General features: G+C 34.7%; 1 protein-coding gene across 3 annotated transcripts in view; it reads right to left on the minus strand.

Annotated features, from left to right (window-relative positions):
• Positions 1–20,752, minus strand: part of ATRNL1 (attractin like 1) — a 740,683-nt gene that overhangs the window by 469,482 nt on the left and 250,449 nt on the right. For all 3 annotated transcript variants that reach the window (XM_043475348.1, XM_043475346.1, XM_043475347.1), the window contains 2 exons: positions 7,985–8,079; positions 1,901–1,979 (listed from right to left, as the gene is read on the minus strand). In XM_043475348.1, coding sequence (XP_043331283.1) covers positions 1,901–1,979; positions 7,985–8,079 — 174 coding nt within the window. The remainder of the gene's footprint in view (positions 1–1,900; positions 1,980–7,984; positions 8,080–20,752) is intronic.

Here is a 20,752-nt window from a genome sequence, read left to right on the forward strand (position 1 = left end):
CAAATTTAAATAATTCATATTAAGGAAGCATATCTTTATTAAAGTAACATTTACATATATATGATATTTACTTAATTTTTCTAACTGTACTTATAAGGACATAACTATGCAAATAAACTCATGTTTATAATGTAGAATGACAAGGAAGAAATAAGATTTGTCATAAATATAATGGAAACAGATTTAGTATAAAAACTATTTTTTAAAATAATACCAATTATTTTAAGTGCTACATACTAGGCACTGACTTAGAGACTTTATATCCTATTCTAATAAAAACTTTATCCCATAGGTATTCCATCTCTGTTTTTCAAATTGGAAACTGAGCCTCAGAAAGATTAAGACATTTGCCTCAAGTTTATAGCTACTGAACAGTAAAGTCCTCTTTGGAACTCAAGTAATACATAGCTTCAGGAACTGATGTTTTGCTACTTATTTCTCCACAGAGCCTTTCAAAACAAAATATGTCTCAATCCAATTAAAAAACGGAAAAGAAATCAATTTTTTTTTGTTTACCACGTATTGAACCATCACTATTTTGAGTAAAGTGGGAGGAAGATATAATTTAAAACATGAGCTAAAAATTCAATTAGTTAAACACATATTGGTTACTCAATAAATATTTAGTGAAATTAACCAAATGGAAGAAAGCCCTTTGCCTTAAAGATAAGAACAGTTAGGATACTGAGCAACTGAATTATTTTCTAACCGATCATCTGTTCCAAAATTACCATGAATGCTTTTTTAAAAATGCAGGTTTCCTGGTGACATCTTCCAAACTAATAAATCAAAATATTGAAGATTTGGTTTTGAGAATCTGAAAATTACAAGTAATCTCTTGCATACTGAAGGCACTGTTCTAAAGTGATTACTGAGGTTTTATATATTTTTGTTGCCAAATTTTAAAACTCTTGTAGGGTCAATTTGTTATGCAGAATTTCACATTAACAGTACAAGTTATCATGAACTCGTAGTTAATGAAACTTACAATGTCAAGATTTCACTATATGTTTACACTATTGTAACAAAATATGTACATATGTATCTAAAGTTTTTAATTCTTATATATGTAAAATAAAAACTGGAATTGCAAAGACCCCTTCTCATCTGAATTATGTTTCTATAATTCTATTCATACTTATTAAAATGGCACATGATTTAATTTTAAGAAATCATATATGGATTTCTAAGGAATCCTATATTTTCTTTAAAAGTTTCCAGTACTTTTATGCAACAGTATATCCTTTATATAGAAAGTAGAAACCAACAGCATTTCTTTAAAACAGCAAGCATACTTTTTCATAATCCAACATACAGATTTGTACTTTTTGTATTTCTTAAAAGTGAGCAATTTCAATTTATAAACCTTATTATGGAAGAAATATTAAGTGTAGGGTTTTTTAACCCTCTCTCAGAACCAAATCCAACAATGATAGGGGGTACAAATCCAAGCTTAAAGGTAATAGGTAAGTTGGTAATTTACCAGCATACACAGAAATAATTTGTTGTTGTTTTTTTTAATTTGTTGTTTTATATCAATATTAAAGTTATTAAATTTATAGCTTCAATGGTGAGTCAAATAATTGAAATCTCAGTCTCTTTAGTCATTAACAAAGTAATCTGTCTTAATTAAAATCACAGGAATTCATAACACTGCCATATGAAAAAATAAGTAGTGTAAAATATCTGTTATCTAATATTAACTGAATTAGGGAGAAAGTTAACAGAATAATGACACTTTATTAATAATGCTACTTAATATTTTTACCTAAAACAGCACAAATATTCTGGCATAGAATATTTTTATTTCAATTATTTAAATTAACAGTAGAAAGGTCTTATCAGAAACCTTACACATAGGAACAGAAGTAAAAGACACATGACCACAAAGTTCTCTTACCTGTTGAACCAACCGACCATGTAATGTTGAGATTAAAGTTGTTTGATGCATTAATTGAAATATCCAAATTTTTGTTTGACTACCAAGAAAGAAAATATGAAGATTAAAAAACCAGAATAATACTAGATGTTATCTTTAATGTTTCAATTATGCCCATGCTGTTTCTCTAACTGTGAACATTAAGTCAATAGTTAAGTGAGAAAGTGTAGACACCAATTACACGTTTTTAATGAAAAAAAAAAGCTGATAAATTCAAAGGTATATTTAAAGTTCCCATTTGTCTTTCCTACTATAACTTGGTCTTCTACATGTAGCCAGAGGCTGCTATAATTCAATACTTGTATTTTGATTTTCTTGGCTTACCTGTAGTTAATATTTAAATGATATGGGTTTGGTTAGTCCAAAGTTATTTCACAGCAATGGATGATTGTTTTGTTGAAAGATTTCTTGTTAGCTGCATATAGTATTAGTATATACACATTTTTCGGTTAAAAAATTACTTGAAACGTAAAACTTAGAGGTAAAAGTTATAAACCTACTTGGGGAAAAAGAAGGATCAAGTCATATAAACATGTGTAGAGAGGAACACTGAAGAATTTTATATTGATCAACCTGCATCTTGTCATTAATTTAATTGCACAGAAGCAAATGTCCAAGAGATTTCTTTAAATGTTATTTGCTATTATCCTACTCCAAGAGATGAGGAACAAAAATTATGTATGATTATAACTATCAAGACTTGCAGAAAGGCATAGAAAGATAGTCATACTGAATAGCTTTAGCTGCAGATATTGAGTGTGCTTTGCTGTGTTTTAAATATACAAAGACTCTTAGAAAAAGCTGTGTTGCTAAGTAATACCTGGCTACTAAAATAATTAAAATTAATTCCTTGATATTACAACTTTTTCTAAATAAGACAGAATAAGAAAGCCAATAGAAAACGTATTGCCAATTTTCTGAGTGGCTCTTAGAGAAAGTAAGTCTATAAGCAATTAAGTTTCCCATCTAATAGAAATAGTGTTACGAAGAAACGGACAGAAGAACATGGTTCTTCCCTGCTATGGGAGAAAGAAGAAGCAGAATGATAAAAGGCAAAGGCTGCTGGGTGATGTGTGACAGTCATTTCATGTAAATGATACACTAAGACCCAACTATTTAACTTCAAATAAAAACTACTCTAAATGATTGCCATAGAGACGGGAACAGATGGGCCTCTATTAAGAACTAACAATGCTCCATAATCATTGAAAGATACTCTCTTCAAAGTTTCCAGGAAGCAAATATAAACTCAACAAGAATGGTCATCTTGAAAGAGTATACAAAATAAAATGTGTGGTAGTAAGGCTGAACAATTTTGCCACATAGATTTTTCAGGGTAGTGCTCATTACTACTAAAGAGATAACATAGGAGAATTTGAAGTGATCAAAGAAAAACAAGGCTTGGAGTTTAAAAATATACAGTATTTCAGAAGGGCACTATATTATCCACCAGAGTCATATCTGTTACTGGCCACAAATGTAAGAAGGAAGTTAACTTACTGAGTTCTATTGGTAAGCTATTAAAATATTCTCTCATATGTACCACAAAACTTTCAACCTTCTTAAGACCCTTCCACTTTTTAAAGATACGAAAACAGATGACACTGATTCAAAAATAATGCCAATATTAATGACTCAAGTAGTAAATGCAAAAAGCTTTTGTCAGCTTGCAAACAGTCTGTCCAACAGACTGCATTACTCAGGTGTGGTAGTAACATCTATTTCATCATACTATAATGCTGCATTAAGGAGAACACAGATATGAAAAGAAGAAATTTCTCTGGTAACAAATACTGATTTACTCCATCAATAATGAACTAACCAGACCCGAAAACCAATCACTGCTTCATATTAATTAAATCATGTTCATGAGGCAATGAAGTGAATTTGCAGAGTATTCATTGTTGAATCGGATGATCTTGGGTTCAAATCTTAGACCTTTAATGCACATGTGTATTGATTTAGAGAAGAGCTACCCTTATACTTTCTGAAAATCAGCTTTCTTATCTCTAAAATGGGCTTCTCTGGTAGCTCAGCGGTAAACAATCTGACTGCCAATGCAGGGGATGGAGGTTCGATCCCTGGGTCGAGAAGATCCCCTGGAGAAGAAAATGGCAATCCCCTTCAGTATTCCTGCCTGGGAAATCCCATAAACAGAGGAGTCTGGCAGGCCCCAGTGCATGGGGTCACAAAAATATTGGACACAACTTGGCAACTAAACAACAACAATCTCTAAAATGGGCATATCATGACTTCCCTAAAGACTTTTTTGGGAAAATTAAACAAGATAATTTCTCAAAAAACTTTCATGGTTTCAGGCCATCATGCTGATAATGGTCGTGTTATTGATATTATTAGGTCTGGGGACACAGGATTTCTTCTTTTCCTTCTCCTTTTTCATCTTCCCTTTTACTAAAGGACTCAGAAAGAAGGCATGACTGTTGACCTCTGAGAAAGGTTGACTTTCTTTATTATTAATGCAATAGTTAAAAAAAAAAAAAGGGTTGTTTTCTATGAAAACAAAACATGGTAGAAACAGTGCACCCCTAAGAAAGCTTAAATCATTATTTTTATCATGACGTTGCATTTTAGTAATTGTGTGTGTCTTATTTTGCGTCAGGGAAATTTGAGAATAACTGCTATTACTACTAAAAAAGGTCATACAAAATTTCCAACTGATACAGAAAACTATAAAACTTTCCTTGAAATTTAACTTCATCCTCTCAAGTTCAGGCATTAATGAAATATATGGTACTATAACTAAAGTCTTATAAAATATATTTAAGGTCAAGGAAAATATGCTGGACTCCAAGAAGTAATACTGTGACTACCACAGTAACTGACAAAATTAGTCATTTAGAACATTATTGTTAGACATGGTTAAGTTCAGCAAGATCATATTATACAAGAAACTACTCCAGAAATTGTTAACATAAAAGCACTGGTTGAGATGATGTATAGTAGGTTAGAATTAAATTTGTTTTCAAAATGTAATAAATGCATAAAAATGAAAGTACTTCTTCTTTGTAGAAGAGGCCCAGACTAACAATACATGTTAATTTCAGAAATTGTTGTAAGTTACATTTTTCTTTAATTATAAATTGTATGTATAGATATATATGTAGTTATGAATTACTTATAATGATGTTACAAGCATTCTTAGTGGTACTAAGATATGATAGTTTAGTGTCCATCAGTTTCCCAAAACATGTGTCTGGGCTCTTGGTTTCAACTGAACAAAACAGCAAAAATTAAAACTGAAAGCTGTGATAATGTAAGAACTCAAGGATTTCTGGGAATTGAAAGAGGAGAGGATAGTCAAGAGAGAAACAAACTAGAATTATGGCTAATCTGAGCTTATTTGTATGACACCACGGATAATACTGGAGAGAAGTACTGTTCACACCTACATTGTGAGCCAGACATCCCACTTATATTAAATTTCTTATGTCCTCAATGAACTCCACAAGTTTGGAATTACTATTTATGAATAAAATTCTGATTCACGTGACAACATGGATGAACATTCGAAACACTGAAACATTAAGCTAAGTGAAATAAATCAGAAATAGATGTAAAAATGTTACTTGATTACACACATGAGGTACCTGGAATACAGAGACAGAAAGTAGAATAAAGGCTTCCCAATGATGGGAGTAGAGGAGGAATAGAGAGTTATTGCTTAATAGAAACAGAGATCCTACTTGGATTGATGAAACATCTTGATAATGGACTGTGGTGATGGTTGTATAGCATTGTAAATTTACTTAAATGCCATGAAACCATACACTTAAAAATGGTTAATATATAAATATTACTTCATGTATGCTTTACTACAACACTGTAAACAGTGTTTACAATGCATTTATTAAAACACTCTTCTACTAAAACTGTAGTTTCTGACATATTATTAATGTCTTCATAAAAATACATACCATCAGTGAAGAGAGCATTATCATGTATAGAAAATATCTTCTAAAATCTTTATTTAAAAATCAAAACTTTCTACAAAGTTTTTTTTTAATAATAAAATATTTTGTTTTTAAAAATATGCAGTGTGAAAAAATAACTATAAAATGCAACTTGATGTTATACTGGACTGTGTTGCCATTTCCTTCTCCAGGAAAAGTCAAAACATTAAATATAATCCCCAAAATGTAGGCATTCCTTAAAACCTAAGGACTAAGGAGTAACATAAAATGAACTTCTCTATTTCGGGGAAAGAGAGATCTAATTTACTGAAAAATGAAAATTTAAGAAATTACACTATTAGCTGGCAAGTTCAGTAAAACAATTTAGAGGAAAGAAGTTTGCAAATGTCAGAATACATTTTGAGGTTTTCACCTATTTGAAAAACTATTAAAAAAACATGACATGGGCTTAATAAGCTGAATTAATGTATAGTTAGAATGAAGCACTACAGAAAGAGTGACATCAGCAAAACAGTGTAATAGGAAGTCCTAGCCCTCATCCCTGACAAAAACACCAATTTAACAGTGATCTATGGACCAAATTACTGCTTTGAGCAGACCAAAATCCAGTTAAGAAGTTGCAGTACAAAAATTAAATGCAAAACTGAGACTAGCTACACTATAATGCATAAAAAGAACAATTTCACTCTACCACGGTCAGCAGCTCACCCAAGACAGCACAGCTCAATATCGGAAAGACCAACGTGGCCAATGACTGCTTCCTTAAGGGAAACAGAGTATAACATGCATCCAATGTACTTGATCTTTATTTAATGTTACTGCCCAAATGACCTGTTCCTGTCTTGACTAGACAGAAAGCACTAAAAAATCAAGCATAGTGTGGACATCTGACATCAGTTAAACAAACAAAAAGTGTGTGGCTGACTACAGCCAACATGACTCAGAGAGACTGGTAGAAGGGGCACAACTCTGAGACTTCTCCCCCAGAAGAAAGTGTTAAGAGACACAAGCCTGCAAACAGTGTATGCTGAGTTGCTTCAGTTGTGTCTGCCTCTGCAATGCTATGGACTGGAGCCCACCAGGCTCCTCTGTCCTAGGGATTTTCCAGGCAAGAATACTGGAGTGGATCGCCATTTCCTTCTCCAGGGGATCTTCCTGACCAAGGATCCAACCTGCTTCTCTTTATGTCTCCTGCATTAACAGGCGGGTTCTTTATCACTAGCGCCACCTGGTAAGACCTAAAGATCTAATGCTCTACATAGTGATTATGAATAACAATACTGTTGTTGCTCTTGTTGTTCAGTCGCTAAGTTGTGACCTACTCTTTGCAACCCCATGGACTGCAGCATGCCAGGTTTGTCCATCCTCCACTAACTCCCGGAGTTTGTTCAAGTTCATGTCCATGAGGACATGAGGATGAGCTGGTTGTATAGCATCACCGACTCAATGAACATGAATAACAATACTGTATCATAAATTTCAAAGTTGCTAAGAGACTTTAATTATCATTAACTCCCCAAAATTACAATTAGGTGACATGATTGCAGTGTTAAGTCATGTTATGCTTGTAATTATATTGCAATATACACATATATTAAATCAGCATATTATACACTTTTAACTTATACTATAAGATGTCAATTATATCTCAGTAAAGATGTTTTTTGAAACCTAGCATTCATATAACTCAGATAAACCAAAGGGTTTATAAAAAAAAGACAATGAAAACGTACTATTACGTAACAGTATATTAAAAAAAGAAAATATATATAATATAGCTTGTGTTATGAACTAATAGGTTTTATTTTCAAAGACGACTACTACCAGTGTGAAAACATAATTAAAAACAGAAACACTGCTGTAAGCCTGAAAAAAATAACAGAAATAATGTATACACTGTAGGACTATTTGCAAAATCTGAAATATCAAGGTAAAAAATTTTCTGACTACAAAGATGCTTAGGTTTTGTGAAAAGAAAAACCTAATAGGATTTGTTTTTCTACAAAAGCCCTACAGTGTGATAATTCTGAGAAGAGACACAATTACAATGAAACATAGAAAACATTGCATCCATTGATATAACTACACTATAAAAGTTAAATGATCTTCTCACCTGTTCTGGGTTTGCTATGAAGTTTATGGCAGTATGGTGGCGATCATCTTCCTGTAATAAGCTGAATGTAAACTGATAATCAATCAAAAGGCTGTCTGTAGGGGAACAAAATACAATCCCGATAGGTACTTTTAAAACTTGCTTGAAAAACAAGTTAGGTGAAAACATTGAATATCTGCATTGAAAATTATTGTCATTAAATCACTAGTGGTGTATTCAAGACTGGCAAAATATAAATCATTGTTATCAAGCAACAAAAAGCAAAATGCACATATAAAAGCATTTAACACTTCAAAATTATATTTATTACTTCCGTTACCATTATAAAGTTTCTACAAACTACAGTTTTTTTTCTGGAAAACTACAAAAGAGAATAAAATAAAGTCATCCATAATCTTACAATCAGACAAAATTAGAGGTAATATTTTGGTGCATTATATTCAAGTTAAAATTGTATAAATAGAAAAATAACAGGGAGACACTTTGATGTTCTAGTTTTATAAATTCAAAATTCTTTGAAAACATGAATTTTAATAGCTAAGTAATTCTGGTTTAGGAAAGGCAGAGGAACCAGAGATCAAATTGCCAACATTCACTGGAACATCGAAAAAGCAAGAGAGTTCCAGAAAAACATCTATTTTTGCTTTATTGACTATGCCAAAGCCTTTGACTGTGTGGATCACAATAAACTGTGGAAAATTCTGAAAGAGATGGGAATACCAGACCACCTGACCTGCCACTTGAGAAACCTGTATGCAGGTCAGGAAGCAACAGTGGACATGGAACAACAGACTGGTTCCAAATAGGAAAAGGAATACGTCAAGGCTGTATATTGTTACCCTACTTATTTAACTTAAATGCAGAGTACATCATGAGAAACGCTGGGCTGGAAGAAGCACAAGCTGGAATCAAGATTGCTGGGAGAAATATCAGTAACCTCAGATACGCAGATGACACCACCCTTATGGCAGAAAGTGAAGAGGAATTACAAAGCTTCTTGATGAAGGTGAAAGAGGAGAGTGGAAAAATTGGCTTAAAGCTCAACATTCAGAAAACTAAGATCATGGCATCTGGTCCCATCACTTCATGGCAAATAGAATGGGAAACAGTGGAAACAGTGGCTGACTTTCTTTTGGGGGGCTCCAAAATCACTGCAGATGGTGATTGCAGCCATGAAATTAAAATATGCTAGACAGCATATTAAAAAACAGAGACACTACCTTGTCAACAAAGATCCATCTAGTCAAGGCTATGGTTTTTCCAGTAGTCATGTATGGATGTGAGAGTTGGACTAGAAAGAAAGCTGACCGCCAAAGAATTGATGCTTTTGAACTGTGGTGTTGGAGAAGACTCTTGAGAGTCCCTTGGACTGCAAGGAGATCCAACCAGTCCATCCTAAAGGAGATCAGTCCTGGGTGTTCATTGGAAGGACTGATGCTGAAGCTGAAACTCCAATACTTTGGCCACCTCATGTGAAGAGTTGACTCATTGGAAAAGACCCTGATGCTGGGAGGGATTGGGGGCAGGAGGAGAAGGGGACGACAGAGGATGAGATGAGTGGATGGCATCACCGACTCAGTGGACATAAGTTGGGTGAACTCCAGGAGTTGGTGATGGACAGGGCAGCCTGGCGTGCTGCGGTTCATGGGGTTACAGAGTCGGACATGTCTGAGTGACCGAACTGACAGTGAATATTTCATCACAAGCCATAAAGCATTTACTTGTCCCTATTATTATGGTAATTTTTACTTTGTGAAATCTTTTAAATATTTCAAATTATTTAAATAGGAAAGAATTCTATTTTTTGGAAACATAACTTTCATGTTATGCCCTCAGCCGTTAAGTATGATTAAAGTTAAAAGTAAAGATAGGAACAATATCACTGGATTTATTGTCAGAGCATCATTCTTCATGTTGCTTCCTTTATACCTTGTAAGATCCACTCTATATATTTCTTATGTAATTTAATGCAAGGCAATACTTTGTTTTTCCAAGATTTTATTACAGGCACCATTATCCATGATAATGAGGATTATATAATAGGTCATATTTCTGCTTTTCATATGACTGCCAGAAAATGCAGGGAAAATTCAATGGCCCAGTGTTGTTCCAGACACTGGAAATATAAAATAATAAAAGGTAGAGATTTCTGTCCCATGCAACTTATATCAAATGGACTTTGAAAATTAATAAGTAATTTAAGCATATAGTATAATAATGATAATAAGTGTAATAGTCATAATCCAGTGAAAAGGAGAGAAATTTCTGTCCAGGTAGGAGTGCTTGCAATTTTGAAAAGGAAAAGTTAAAGATAATGAAGCTGAAGCTGAAGCTCTAGTATTTTGGCCACGTAATGCAAAGAGCTGACTCATTGGAACTGATCCTGATGCTGGGAAAGACTGAAGGTAGAAGAAGGGAGTGACAGAGGATGAAATGGTTAAATACCATCACTGACTCAATGGACATGAATCTGAGCAAACTCCAGGAGATAGTGAAGGACAGAGAAGCCTGGTGTTGCAAAGAGTTGGACACGACTTAGCGACTGAACAACAACCACCGTTTAAAGATCAAAGGTAGTTAAGAGAAAAAGTCATGGAGGTTACAACAGAAAGTGTAATCCAGGCAGAGGAAATAAGCACAAAAACCTCAACAAAAGAACAAGTCTTAACTGTGATTCCAATAAAGAGACTGTGGCAGGAATGCTACAAAAAGTGATGGTAGAGATAGGAATAGCAAGGAAGGTAACGGGAAGGGGTCACACACAGTGAATGAATTTGGAAGGTGTACCAAAAAGAATTAACTAAATAAACATGCAGCATTTTAAAGAAAGAAAAGTAACAGGTTTTACTTTTTGGCCCAAGACCAGGTAAAATGTCAGCATTAACTGAGATGGGTGAGAACGGGTTTTATTTGTTGCCAGTGTGGAATAATTGGAAGCTTAGTTTTGAAGATGTTAAGTTTGTTACTTATTGAGTATCTACATGATACGCTGAGCTCAGGAGCCTAGTGGATAACAATCTGGAAATCATCTGCATTGTAATGGCCTCTAAAGCTGTGAAGCCAAGAAATCACCAGTCATAAATAGAGTAGAGGGGCCAGGGATGAGCCCTGAGGTAAAACAATGTTAAATAATCAGATCCTCTGAGGAAGCCCATGAAGGAGACTGACGGGACAGCCCATGAGATAGAGGCACAACCAGAATTCACTGTCCAGGGAGTCAAGTGAATGAAGTGCTTAGAAAAGAGAACAGTGATCACCTTGGTCAACTGCCGCTGAGGAGGTTTTAGAAGTACAGACAGCTGCAATACTGAGGAAAGATACCATCAATTCAGAATAAAGAGAAAATAGGAAACTCAACGGACAGGAGTCTGAGCAAACTCTGGGAGATACTGAAGGACGGGGAAGTCTGGCGTGCTGCAGTTCATGGGGTCGCAAAGAGTTGGTCACAACTGAGCGACAGAACCACCATCACCACTGAGGAAAAATAAACATTTCAAATCTATTTTCAAATGCTTATCTGAATAATTATCTTCCTGTTTTTCTAGCTTGAAACTTAGCATTAAAGAAGTCAGGAACAGATGGCTTTGAGGAGGAAGGGGCTGGGAGACTTGGGACACTTGAGCAGCTCTGGGTAGAGGCTCCGGTGCCCCGGGACTATGAACATGTTTCTGCTCCAGGGACTCCAGTCCTCAGCCACTGTCACCAAATTCTTGCCCAGACATTCAAGTTTGATTTCTCTACTGCTATTTATTCTACTTGGAAGCACAAGATCAGTACAATGTATATTAAGCATGGTAATGATCGATCCTAACATCATCTGGGCTAGAAAGTAAATCTGAATCCTGGAGCAAAATTAGTAGGAGCATTACCGAACTCAAGTGACTAATCAAGTCCTACTCAGTGAATGTGAATTTTTATAAATTGAAGAAAGTTCAGAATTCTACACAAAATGGGTCCTTTTAAGGTTGCTTAAAGTATTCCAGAAACCAATGGTACAATTCTCCACTTAACCAGTTCTTTTTCACTCCCTAATTTCAAATACTATCATGCTGGTATATTTTAAAGGGGTTGCAAATGAGAAATTACCTGGCACAAAACATATACCTTAATGCTGTAATTTACTCTGAACTTCCTAGCTAAGTAGGGTACAGAACATAAAACATTAAAATCCTCAAGTTTATGCAAATGTGCATAATTTGAAAATAAGTTTTTATACTGCTTTAATGAAGCAATTTATTATGGTATAAAAAAGGAAATCATGTTTGACTATAAATCTATTTAAATAACATTGAATTACTGACGAATACAAAGAAATGACAGAATTGGAGGAGTAAGTGTGAACAGTGAGCTGAGAGAGCTTCTTTTTTAAACTGGGAGAAAGAGCAGCTTTTCTTAATAATCGGCATAAATAAAATTTAGTGGAATAGAAAAAGTTGATGATAAAGGAGACAGAGAAGAAATTTTAGAACAATGCCCTGGGGTAGGTAAAAGGCAGTGACCTCCTAACTCAAAAGATGACTCAGATGTGAGTCCCCTGGGTTTGCGGAGGTTTTGTTTATTTCGTTGGTTTTTCTTTCCTCTATATCTAGCCCCACTTGTGTGCTAAAGTAGCTGTAATCTAGAAATACCAACAAGTTCACAACAAAGGGAAAAAAGAAAGCCTTAAGAAAATCCTGCTGCTGAGATTGTAGGCTGAAGCCCTGTCCACATCCCATCCTGTACTAAGGTGAGCAGAGGTGGAGCCCATGCTGCTGCAGGAAACAGGGCAAAGTGTGAAGTTTTGTTAAACTCAGTGATAGGTCCACAATTTTAAAATCATGTTATTGTTCAGTCACTCAGCCACGTCCAACTCTTTGTGACCCCACAGACTGCAACACACCAGGCTTCCCTGTCCTCCTACCATCTACTGGAGCTTGCTCAAACTCATGTCCATTGAGTCGGTGATGGCATCCAGCCATCTCATCCTCTGTTGTCCCCTTCTCCTCCTGCATTCAATCTTTCCCATTATCAGGGTCTTTGCTAATGCGTCAGTTCTTCGCATCAGATGGCCAAAGTATTAGTTTCAGCTTCAGTATCAGTCCTTCCAATGAATATTCAGGATTGATTTCCTCTGTGATTGACTGGTTTGATCTCCTTGCAGTCCAAGGGACTCTCAAGAGTCTTCTCCAACACTACAGCTCAAAAGCATAATTTCTTCAGTGCTCAACTTTATGGTCCAACATTCTTTATTGTCCAACATTCACATCCATACATGATTACTAAAAAACAATAGCTTTGAATAGAGGGACCTTTGTCAGCATAGTAATGCCTCTGCTTTTTAATATGCTGTATAGGTTGGTCATAGCCTTTCTTCCAAGGAGCAAGGGTCTTTTCATTTGATGGCTGCAGTCACCATCTGCAGTGATTCTGAAGCCAAAGAAAATAAAGTCTGCTACTGGATCATGCAGGAGGTCCTTTAAAATCATATGTACAACAAAACTATATGTACTATACATATGAAAATAATATACTATACTTTTCAGCATATTTTAATCTTTCAAAATTAAAAAGGAAAACCTGCATTCTGTATGTCTAAATGTAGTACTGGAGCAACAAAGGATGAGATGGTTGGATGGCATCACTGACTCAACAGACATGAGTTTGAGCAAACTCAGAGAGATAGTGAAGGACAGGGAAGCCTGGTGTGCTGCAGTTCATGGAGTCACAAAGAGTCGGACATGACTTAGTGACTGAACAACAACAAATATAGTACTAACTAGAGACAACTATTTGAAAACTTTGTGAATAGGAAATATACCAAAGATACATTTCAAAGCTTGAAGAAAACTATAAACACTACATAAATCAATCTTCTGATTTTGTAGGCTGAGCCCTGAAGGTTAGAACAGCTGTACTAAATATTCCAGCTAACAATTAGCAAACTATTTTTGATAATTCCAGGAAATCTAGATGCTGGTCATTAATTTCCCAATTAGATCTAAAAGTTACATGGGTAAGTGGGATGTACAAACAGGGTAGATCCTAAGCTGGCATGAGGTTGCTCATATGTCTAGCCTCAAATTTTGGTATAAATGAAAAAAATTATGAAAATGAAGAGAAAAGAAAAGTTGACATCTTTTGTATTGTTAATCTGACTTGCATAGTAAGGACAGAAAAGAGAAAAATAAGAGTTTGTCAACAACAGAGTAAGTATACATAAGTGTTTGATATGAGTATGGTGTTAGGTCATTTAAAATATCTATGCAGTATGCATGAAAGGAAAAAGAAAATCTAAAAAATCTCCCACAATTAAGATAAAAGACAAGATATTAACACTGAAAACTACAGTAAAAGAGAGTTAGTTAAAGTTAAAACTGTAAGAAACAAAACAGAAACAATACGCAATTATATAATGGCAAAATTAAAAATAATAGATCAGAAAATAAAGGAATTAAAACATAATTCTGCATCAGTGCTATGTAGGTCAAATCTGAAAAAGCCTCTGAGAATAGAACAGAGATGAAAATCACTCAAGAGGAAAATTAGACACAGAAATTTTCAATATATGCATGGAAAATATTGTTAAAGTTGACATCAAAACAAATTGAAAAGAAACACTTCTATGTTAAATATATGATAAAAATCTGTTGAAGATTCAAACCTAAATATTAAAAGGAAATAACCTGCATAAAAGATTAAAAAATCCAGTGTTATTCATAATAGCCCCAAAGTAAAAGCAACCCAAATGTCCATCAGCTGATGAATGGAAAACAAATATGATATGTCCATACATTTGAATATTGTTTGGCCATAAAGAGGAATGAAATACTGATACCTGCTATCACCTTGCATGATATGGATGATATGATATGGATGAACCTTGAAAACATCATGATAAATAAAAGAAGCCATCACAAAAGACCACATATTCCAAAATGTCACTTATACAATATTTCAAGTGGACAAATCCATAAAGATAGGAAAAAAGATGTCAAAAGCTAGGGGAAAGGAGGAGTGAGTGATAATGTCTTCAGGATTTCTCTTAGAAGAAAAATGTTGTAAAATTAGATAATGATGATGTTTTCACAACCTTGTGAATATACTGAAAATCACTGAATTCTACACTTTAAAAGGGTGATATTTTAGGTATTAGATTATATCTTAATTAAGTTGTTATTGAAAAAATACTATTGATATCCAGTCATGTGCATATGGGCATGTGCACACATGCACACACACACATTCACACAAAGGAAATATTTAGAAAGTAAGATTAGGCAAGATGTTAGGTGGTCTTGTGTAACAATATAAGTCAAAAGACAAGAAACTGGAGCAATGTTTTATGAAATATATGTACTCAACCATCCCCAATAGAAAAACAACATCATCATATTTCAGGTAAGCAAAATGCCATAAAATATAAGATCTACATAGTCATACTGAAAAAATTATTTATACACATGCTACAGCCAAGAGAAAATACAGGTATGAAAATAACTTAGCAGAAAGATCTGGCAGTGAATAGATGACAGAACTCAAGTTAGAGAAGAAAACACAGTTCTCTTTTATATCTAAAATCAGATTGTTTAGAAAGAAATATAAAATGATTAAAAAGCTACTAAAATAATAAAAATTTCAGCATGCGGTTATAAAACATAAACACCTACAGTTCTTATTTAGGGACTATTTTAATTTGTTGGAGATTATGCCTATCTCTACACCAAAAAAGTCACACCATCTTAATTACTATAACTGTATAGTTAACCCTAATATCTAAGATCTCCAGGCCCCTTTCAATGCATATCCTCTGCTTATAATAAAGCTACCCTGGGAGTACAGAGTGTTCAAGTCCTACAGGCCTTCACGAAAACTAAACACAATATACTTAAAGCATATTTAAAACACATGTGGAAATGAATCAAGAATAATATCAAGAGACGTAACAGGCAGGGGACAAAGTTTTAAATAGATAAAAGATTAATTGGAGCGGACAGGATTTCAGAGCAAGACACCAACAAAGAGAGGCAAAGTATTGCTTCAAAGGAGACAAAAATTTTGAATGAGTAAAGAAAAAGTTATTTGTCAAACTCAAAGGAAGCAAGGCCAATACTATTTCTATGTCTAGATTCTAAGGTATGGACATCAGGAAAGGAATAAAAAAAAAAGTTAACACTTTCCTTAGAGAAGAGTCAGGTTTCCAGATACAAGTTTCTGTTAAATCAAAATAGCAGAGTTTCAAAACCAGAGTAACAACATATTTGGTGATTTAATTTCAAAAATAACATTTTTGAAGTAAAGAAAGACTAATATCCCAGAACCAATGGGCATATGTAGCTTCCACATTCTTGTTTTAAACACCATTATCTAGTATAAGGAACCAAGGTTTCTTGGAAAATGGTTGGTTATAGTGCTAGGGAGAGAAAGAACAATGTGACTTTAAAATACCTTGTAGTCTAAAAAATAAGGAAGTACTTAGAAAATGATACAGTATTGTCAAAAGGACAGAGGAGACAATTCGAGGGAGTTCCCAACTCTAGAGCAATTTCAACTATAAAATAAAGAATAATAGCTATTATAAGCCACAAATGTGTGTATGCGTGTGTGTATCTCCATGGGTCCCTACTGATAAGTACAAGTAAGTGAATAAATAAATGAAGGAGAAGGGACTGCTCTTCCTTATAGTAATAAATGGAGAAAAAAACAGAAGCAACAATGGAATAGAAAGTTACCATCTGGCAAACACATCAATGTCTGGTGAAATATTAGGTGAAAGGACAGTGAGAAATGGGACATTTACATACTTTAAAAGAACTTCCCTGTAATACACTCACTAAACACAATAAAACGAAATGACTTTAGAGTGGAGAAACTGGCGGACATTGAGCAGTAACAATGATCTAAGACAATACCACCAATAATGGAACAAATTGATATCATATGCTTCCCGATAGGATGCACTGAGAAAAACACCACTTCTGCAGTATCCTTACTAAATATGCATGATCTGATGATCTGAACTTAATCATGAAAAAAAACACTGGATAAATCCAGATTGAGGGATGGTCTACAAAATAACTGCCTGATATTTTACAAGGGTCAAAGTCATTTAAGAAATTTGCATTTTTTTTTACAATTCTGAAATTATTTCACATGGAAAATTTTAAAAGAACTTTCTGTAAAGTTGCCTAGATGTCCTCAAGTTTCATTCAAGTCTTATATTACAGGATTTCCATTTATCTGTCAATGAACACTTAAGCTATTTCTACATTTTGGCTGTATTAAATAGCACTGCAATAACACTGGAATGCTATTATCTCTTTGAGATCCTGACTTCAACTCTCTTGGATAAACACCTAGAATGATACTGCAGAAGCTAAGTGAAATAAAACAGTTACAAAAGCACAAATACTGCATGATTCTACTTATACGAGGAATCTAAATCAGTCAAGCCCATCAAATTAGAGAGGAGCAAGAGGGTTACCATGGGCCAACAAGAGGGGGAAAATAGGAGTTGACAGTCAGCAGACATAAAGTCTCAATTAGCAAGGTGAATAAAAATTTGTTGAGCATAGATTTCATGTTAAAGATGAAATATAATTTTCAATTTAATTCAATTTAAAAACTGCTAAAATGCAAAAACAATGAATAAAAATAATTTAAAGCTATGATACGCTGATGAAACAAGAGAACAGATGACATACCTAAAGGTATTAAGAACAAATTAAAGAATAATAACTTTGTGAAATACTTCATTTGTAATGCTATGCTTGGAAAAGAAATAAATACACAAAAAGTGCATATATTTTTTTACCGCTGCTGTTACAAATAACAAGAAACTTAGTGGCTGAAAACAACACAAATTTATTCACTTACAGTTCTGAAAGTCTGAAGTTCAAATGATTCTTACAAGGTAAAACCAGAGTGTGACGGTGGTTCCTTCTGGGGGTGCTCAAAAAAATCCATTTCCTGACTCTTTCAGCTTCTGAACACCTCTCACTCTTTAGCTAATGAACCCTACCTCTGTCTTTCCAGTCTTTTGCTTACTTGATTACAGTTCCCATCACTGTAGTCAAACCTCCCCCTACCCTCTTTCAGAGGAACATACGTAACTACACTGGGTCCACCAGAATAATCCAGGATAATCTCAAAATGCTTAATTGAATTCTATCTACAAATGCCATTTTACCATTTGTGGTAATATATTCACAAGTCAAGGGTTAGAATGCGGGCTTCTTTGGAGGGTGAGGCATTTATTCAGCATAAAACAGTGTTCAGTTCAGTTCAGTCGCTCAGTCGTGTCCAACTCTTTGCGACCCCATGAATCGCAGCATGCCAGGCCTCCATCACCAACTCCCGGAGTTTACTCAAACTCATGTCCATTGAGTCGGTGATGCCATCCAGCCATTTCATCCTTTGTTGTCCCCTTCTCCTCCTGCCCCCAATCCCTCCCAGCATCAGGGTCTTTTCCAATGAGTCAACTCTTCACACATAAATAAAAGACTGGGAAAGTATCTGATACAATGTTACCAACAATTTTCTCTGGATAGAATTATCACTGCTTTGTAATTTGTCTTTTTTGTCTGTCTCTTTTCTAGAATGAAACTGGGCCAAAAGGGGGACATTTTTTTTTTAAGTGTGCAGAGAAATTTTTTCTTTTGATCCTTGATCTTTAATGTGCTTTCCACATGACTTACACTTCCATGTTAAGAAATTAGATTTATATGGCTGCATTTCTTTCCAAAAATGGCATATCTAATTCCAAATTCACTTACTTCTTAGGTACAGATGATTGAAAACATGTAAAATAATCAGACTGTCTTCTGTAGCTAGAAAAAACCAAGGGTGAAGTTCCAACACGCAAAGAATTTTTTTAGGTAGTTCAGTCAATACAGGACTAGTAGTTTTGGAGCAAAAAAAAAGTGGCTGCTATTTACTACAAAGAATTAATAACAAGTTATATGTAAAAATCAAGCTCATGAGTAAAACTCAAACAGTACGCTAAAAGGAGTTTAAGCAAATAATATATCAAGAGAACAGATTTAAAAGGTCAGATATTCCACCAAACTAAAGAGTAATTGTAAAGAGATGACTCAAAATTTACACATAGAAAAATACATGTTCAAAGAGAACTTGAACTGAGAGGGAAGTTTTTGAGTACATGCTATATTGGAGGTGATGAAGAGCAAAAGGTGAATATTTGTTTTACTCTTTTCGCAAAAGCTATATAAAATAATGTATTTTTAATAAAATAGTAACCAGTGATAAAAACCAGCAAAGATACTGGAAATATCTATATATCTGAGGTCTAAAGGAAAACATGTCAGGATCACAAATGAAATCAATTTGCATATGATGTATCAATGCACTGTTCATACAAATTTCAGAAATTCTTAATTTGAATATTTTGAGAAAGGAACTAAGGTTTAATGATTTTCTTTTTTACCAGTGAATACTGCATTTTACTTTTAACTTAGCATTATGCACAGTATTTAAGACCTTAATTGTAATCTCCCATTTACCAACTGTGTTATAGTATGATGGTTAATTTTCTCAGTGAGATTCAGTGGTACAATGAAGATAATACCACCTACTTCATAAGACTGCTCTGTGGGTTAAACATAATTGTGTTAGTATGTATTAGTGCCACTGCCTCATAAAATCAAGGCATTCAGTAAGTATTATTTAACTTTCAATATTCATTGTACTGGGGCTGAATGAATTCTACAAGATTTCAAAAATCAATTTCAGTTCAGTTCAGTCGCTCAGTCATGTTCGACTCTTTACGATCCCACGAACCACAGCACGCCAGACGTCCCTGTCCATCACCAACTCCCGGAGTCCACCCAAAACCATGTCCATCAAGTCAATGATACCATCCAACCATCTCATCCTCTGTCGTCCCCTTGTCTTCCTGCTCTCAATCTTACCCAGCATCAGGGTCTTTTCCAATGACTCAGCTCTTCGCATCAGGTGGCCAAAGCACTGGAGTTTCAGCTTCAGCATCAGTCCTTCCAATGAACACCCAGGACTGATCTCCGTTAGGATGGACTGGTTGGATCTCCTTGCAGTCCAAGGGACTCTCAAGAGTCTTCTCCAACACCACAGTTCAAAAGCATCAATTCTTCAGCCCTCAGCTTTCTTTCTAGTCCAACTCTCACATCCATACATGACTACTGGAAAAACCATAGCCTTGACTAGATGGACCTTTGTTGGCAAAGTAATGTCTCTGCTTTTTAATATGCTGTCTAGGTTGGTCATAACTTTCCTTCCAAGGAGTAAGCGTCTTTTAATTTCATGGCTGCAATTACCACCTGCAGTGATTTTGGAGCCCAGAAAAATAAAGTCAGCCACTGTCTCCACTGTTTCCCCATCTATCTGGCATGAAGTGATGGGACCAGATGCCATGATCAGAGTTGCTCAATCATGTCTGACTCTTTGCAACCTCATGTACTGTAGCCCACCAGACTCCTCCATCCATGGGATTCTCCAGACAAGAATACTGAAGTGACTAGCCATTCCCTCTCTAGGTGATCTTCCCTACCCAGAGATGGAACCTGGGTCTCCACTGCAGGCAATTTCTTTACCATTTGAGACACAAGGGTAGCCGATATGCTTATATATTTGTTTTTAAATATATGAGTTCATGATTATGTATTTAGCCATCCTGAGAAGTGTGAAGAGGATACATATAGACTTTGACAAGAACAACATTGAGAATCCTAGTATGTTTTAAACAATGGCATATGTATAAGTACATATCACTGATATGTAAACACATACATAAGTACA

This window comes from Cervus canadensis, chromosome 8, assembly GCF_019320065.1.
Source record: "Cervus canadensis isolate Bull #8, Minnesota chromosome 8, ASM1932006v1, whole genome shotgun sequence".
Taxonomy (NCBI): Eukaryota; Metazoa; Chordata; class Mammalia; order Artiodactyla; family Cervidae; genus Cervus; species Cervus canadensis.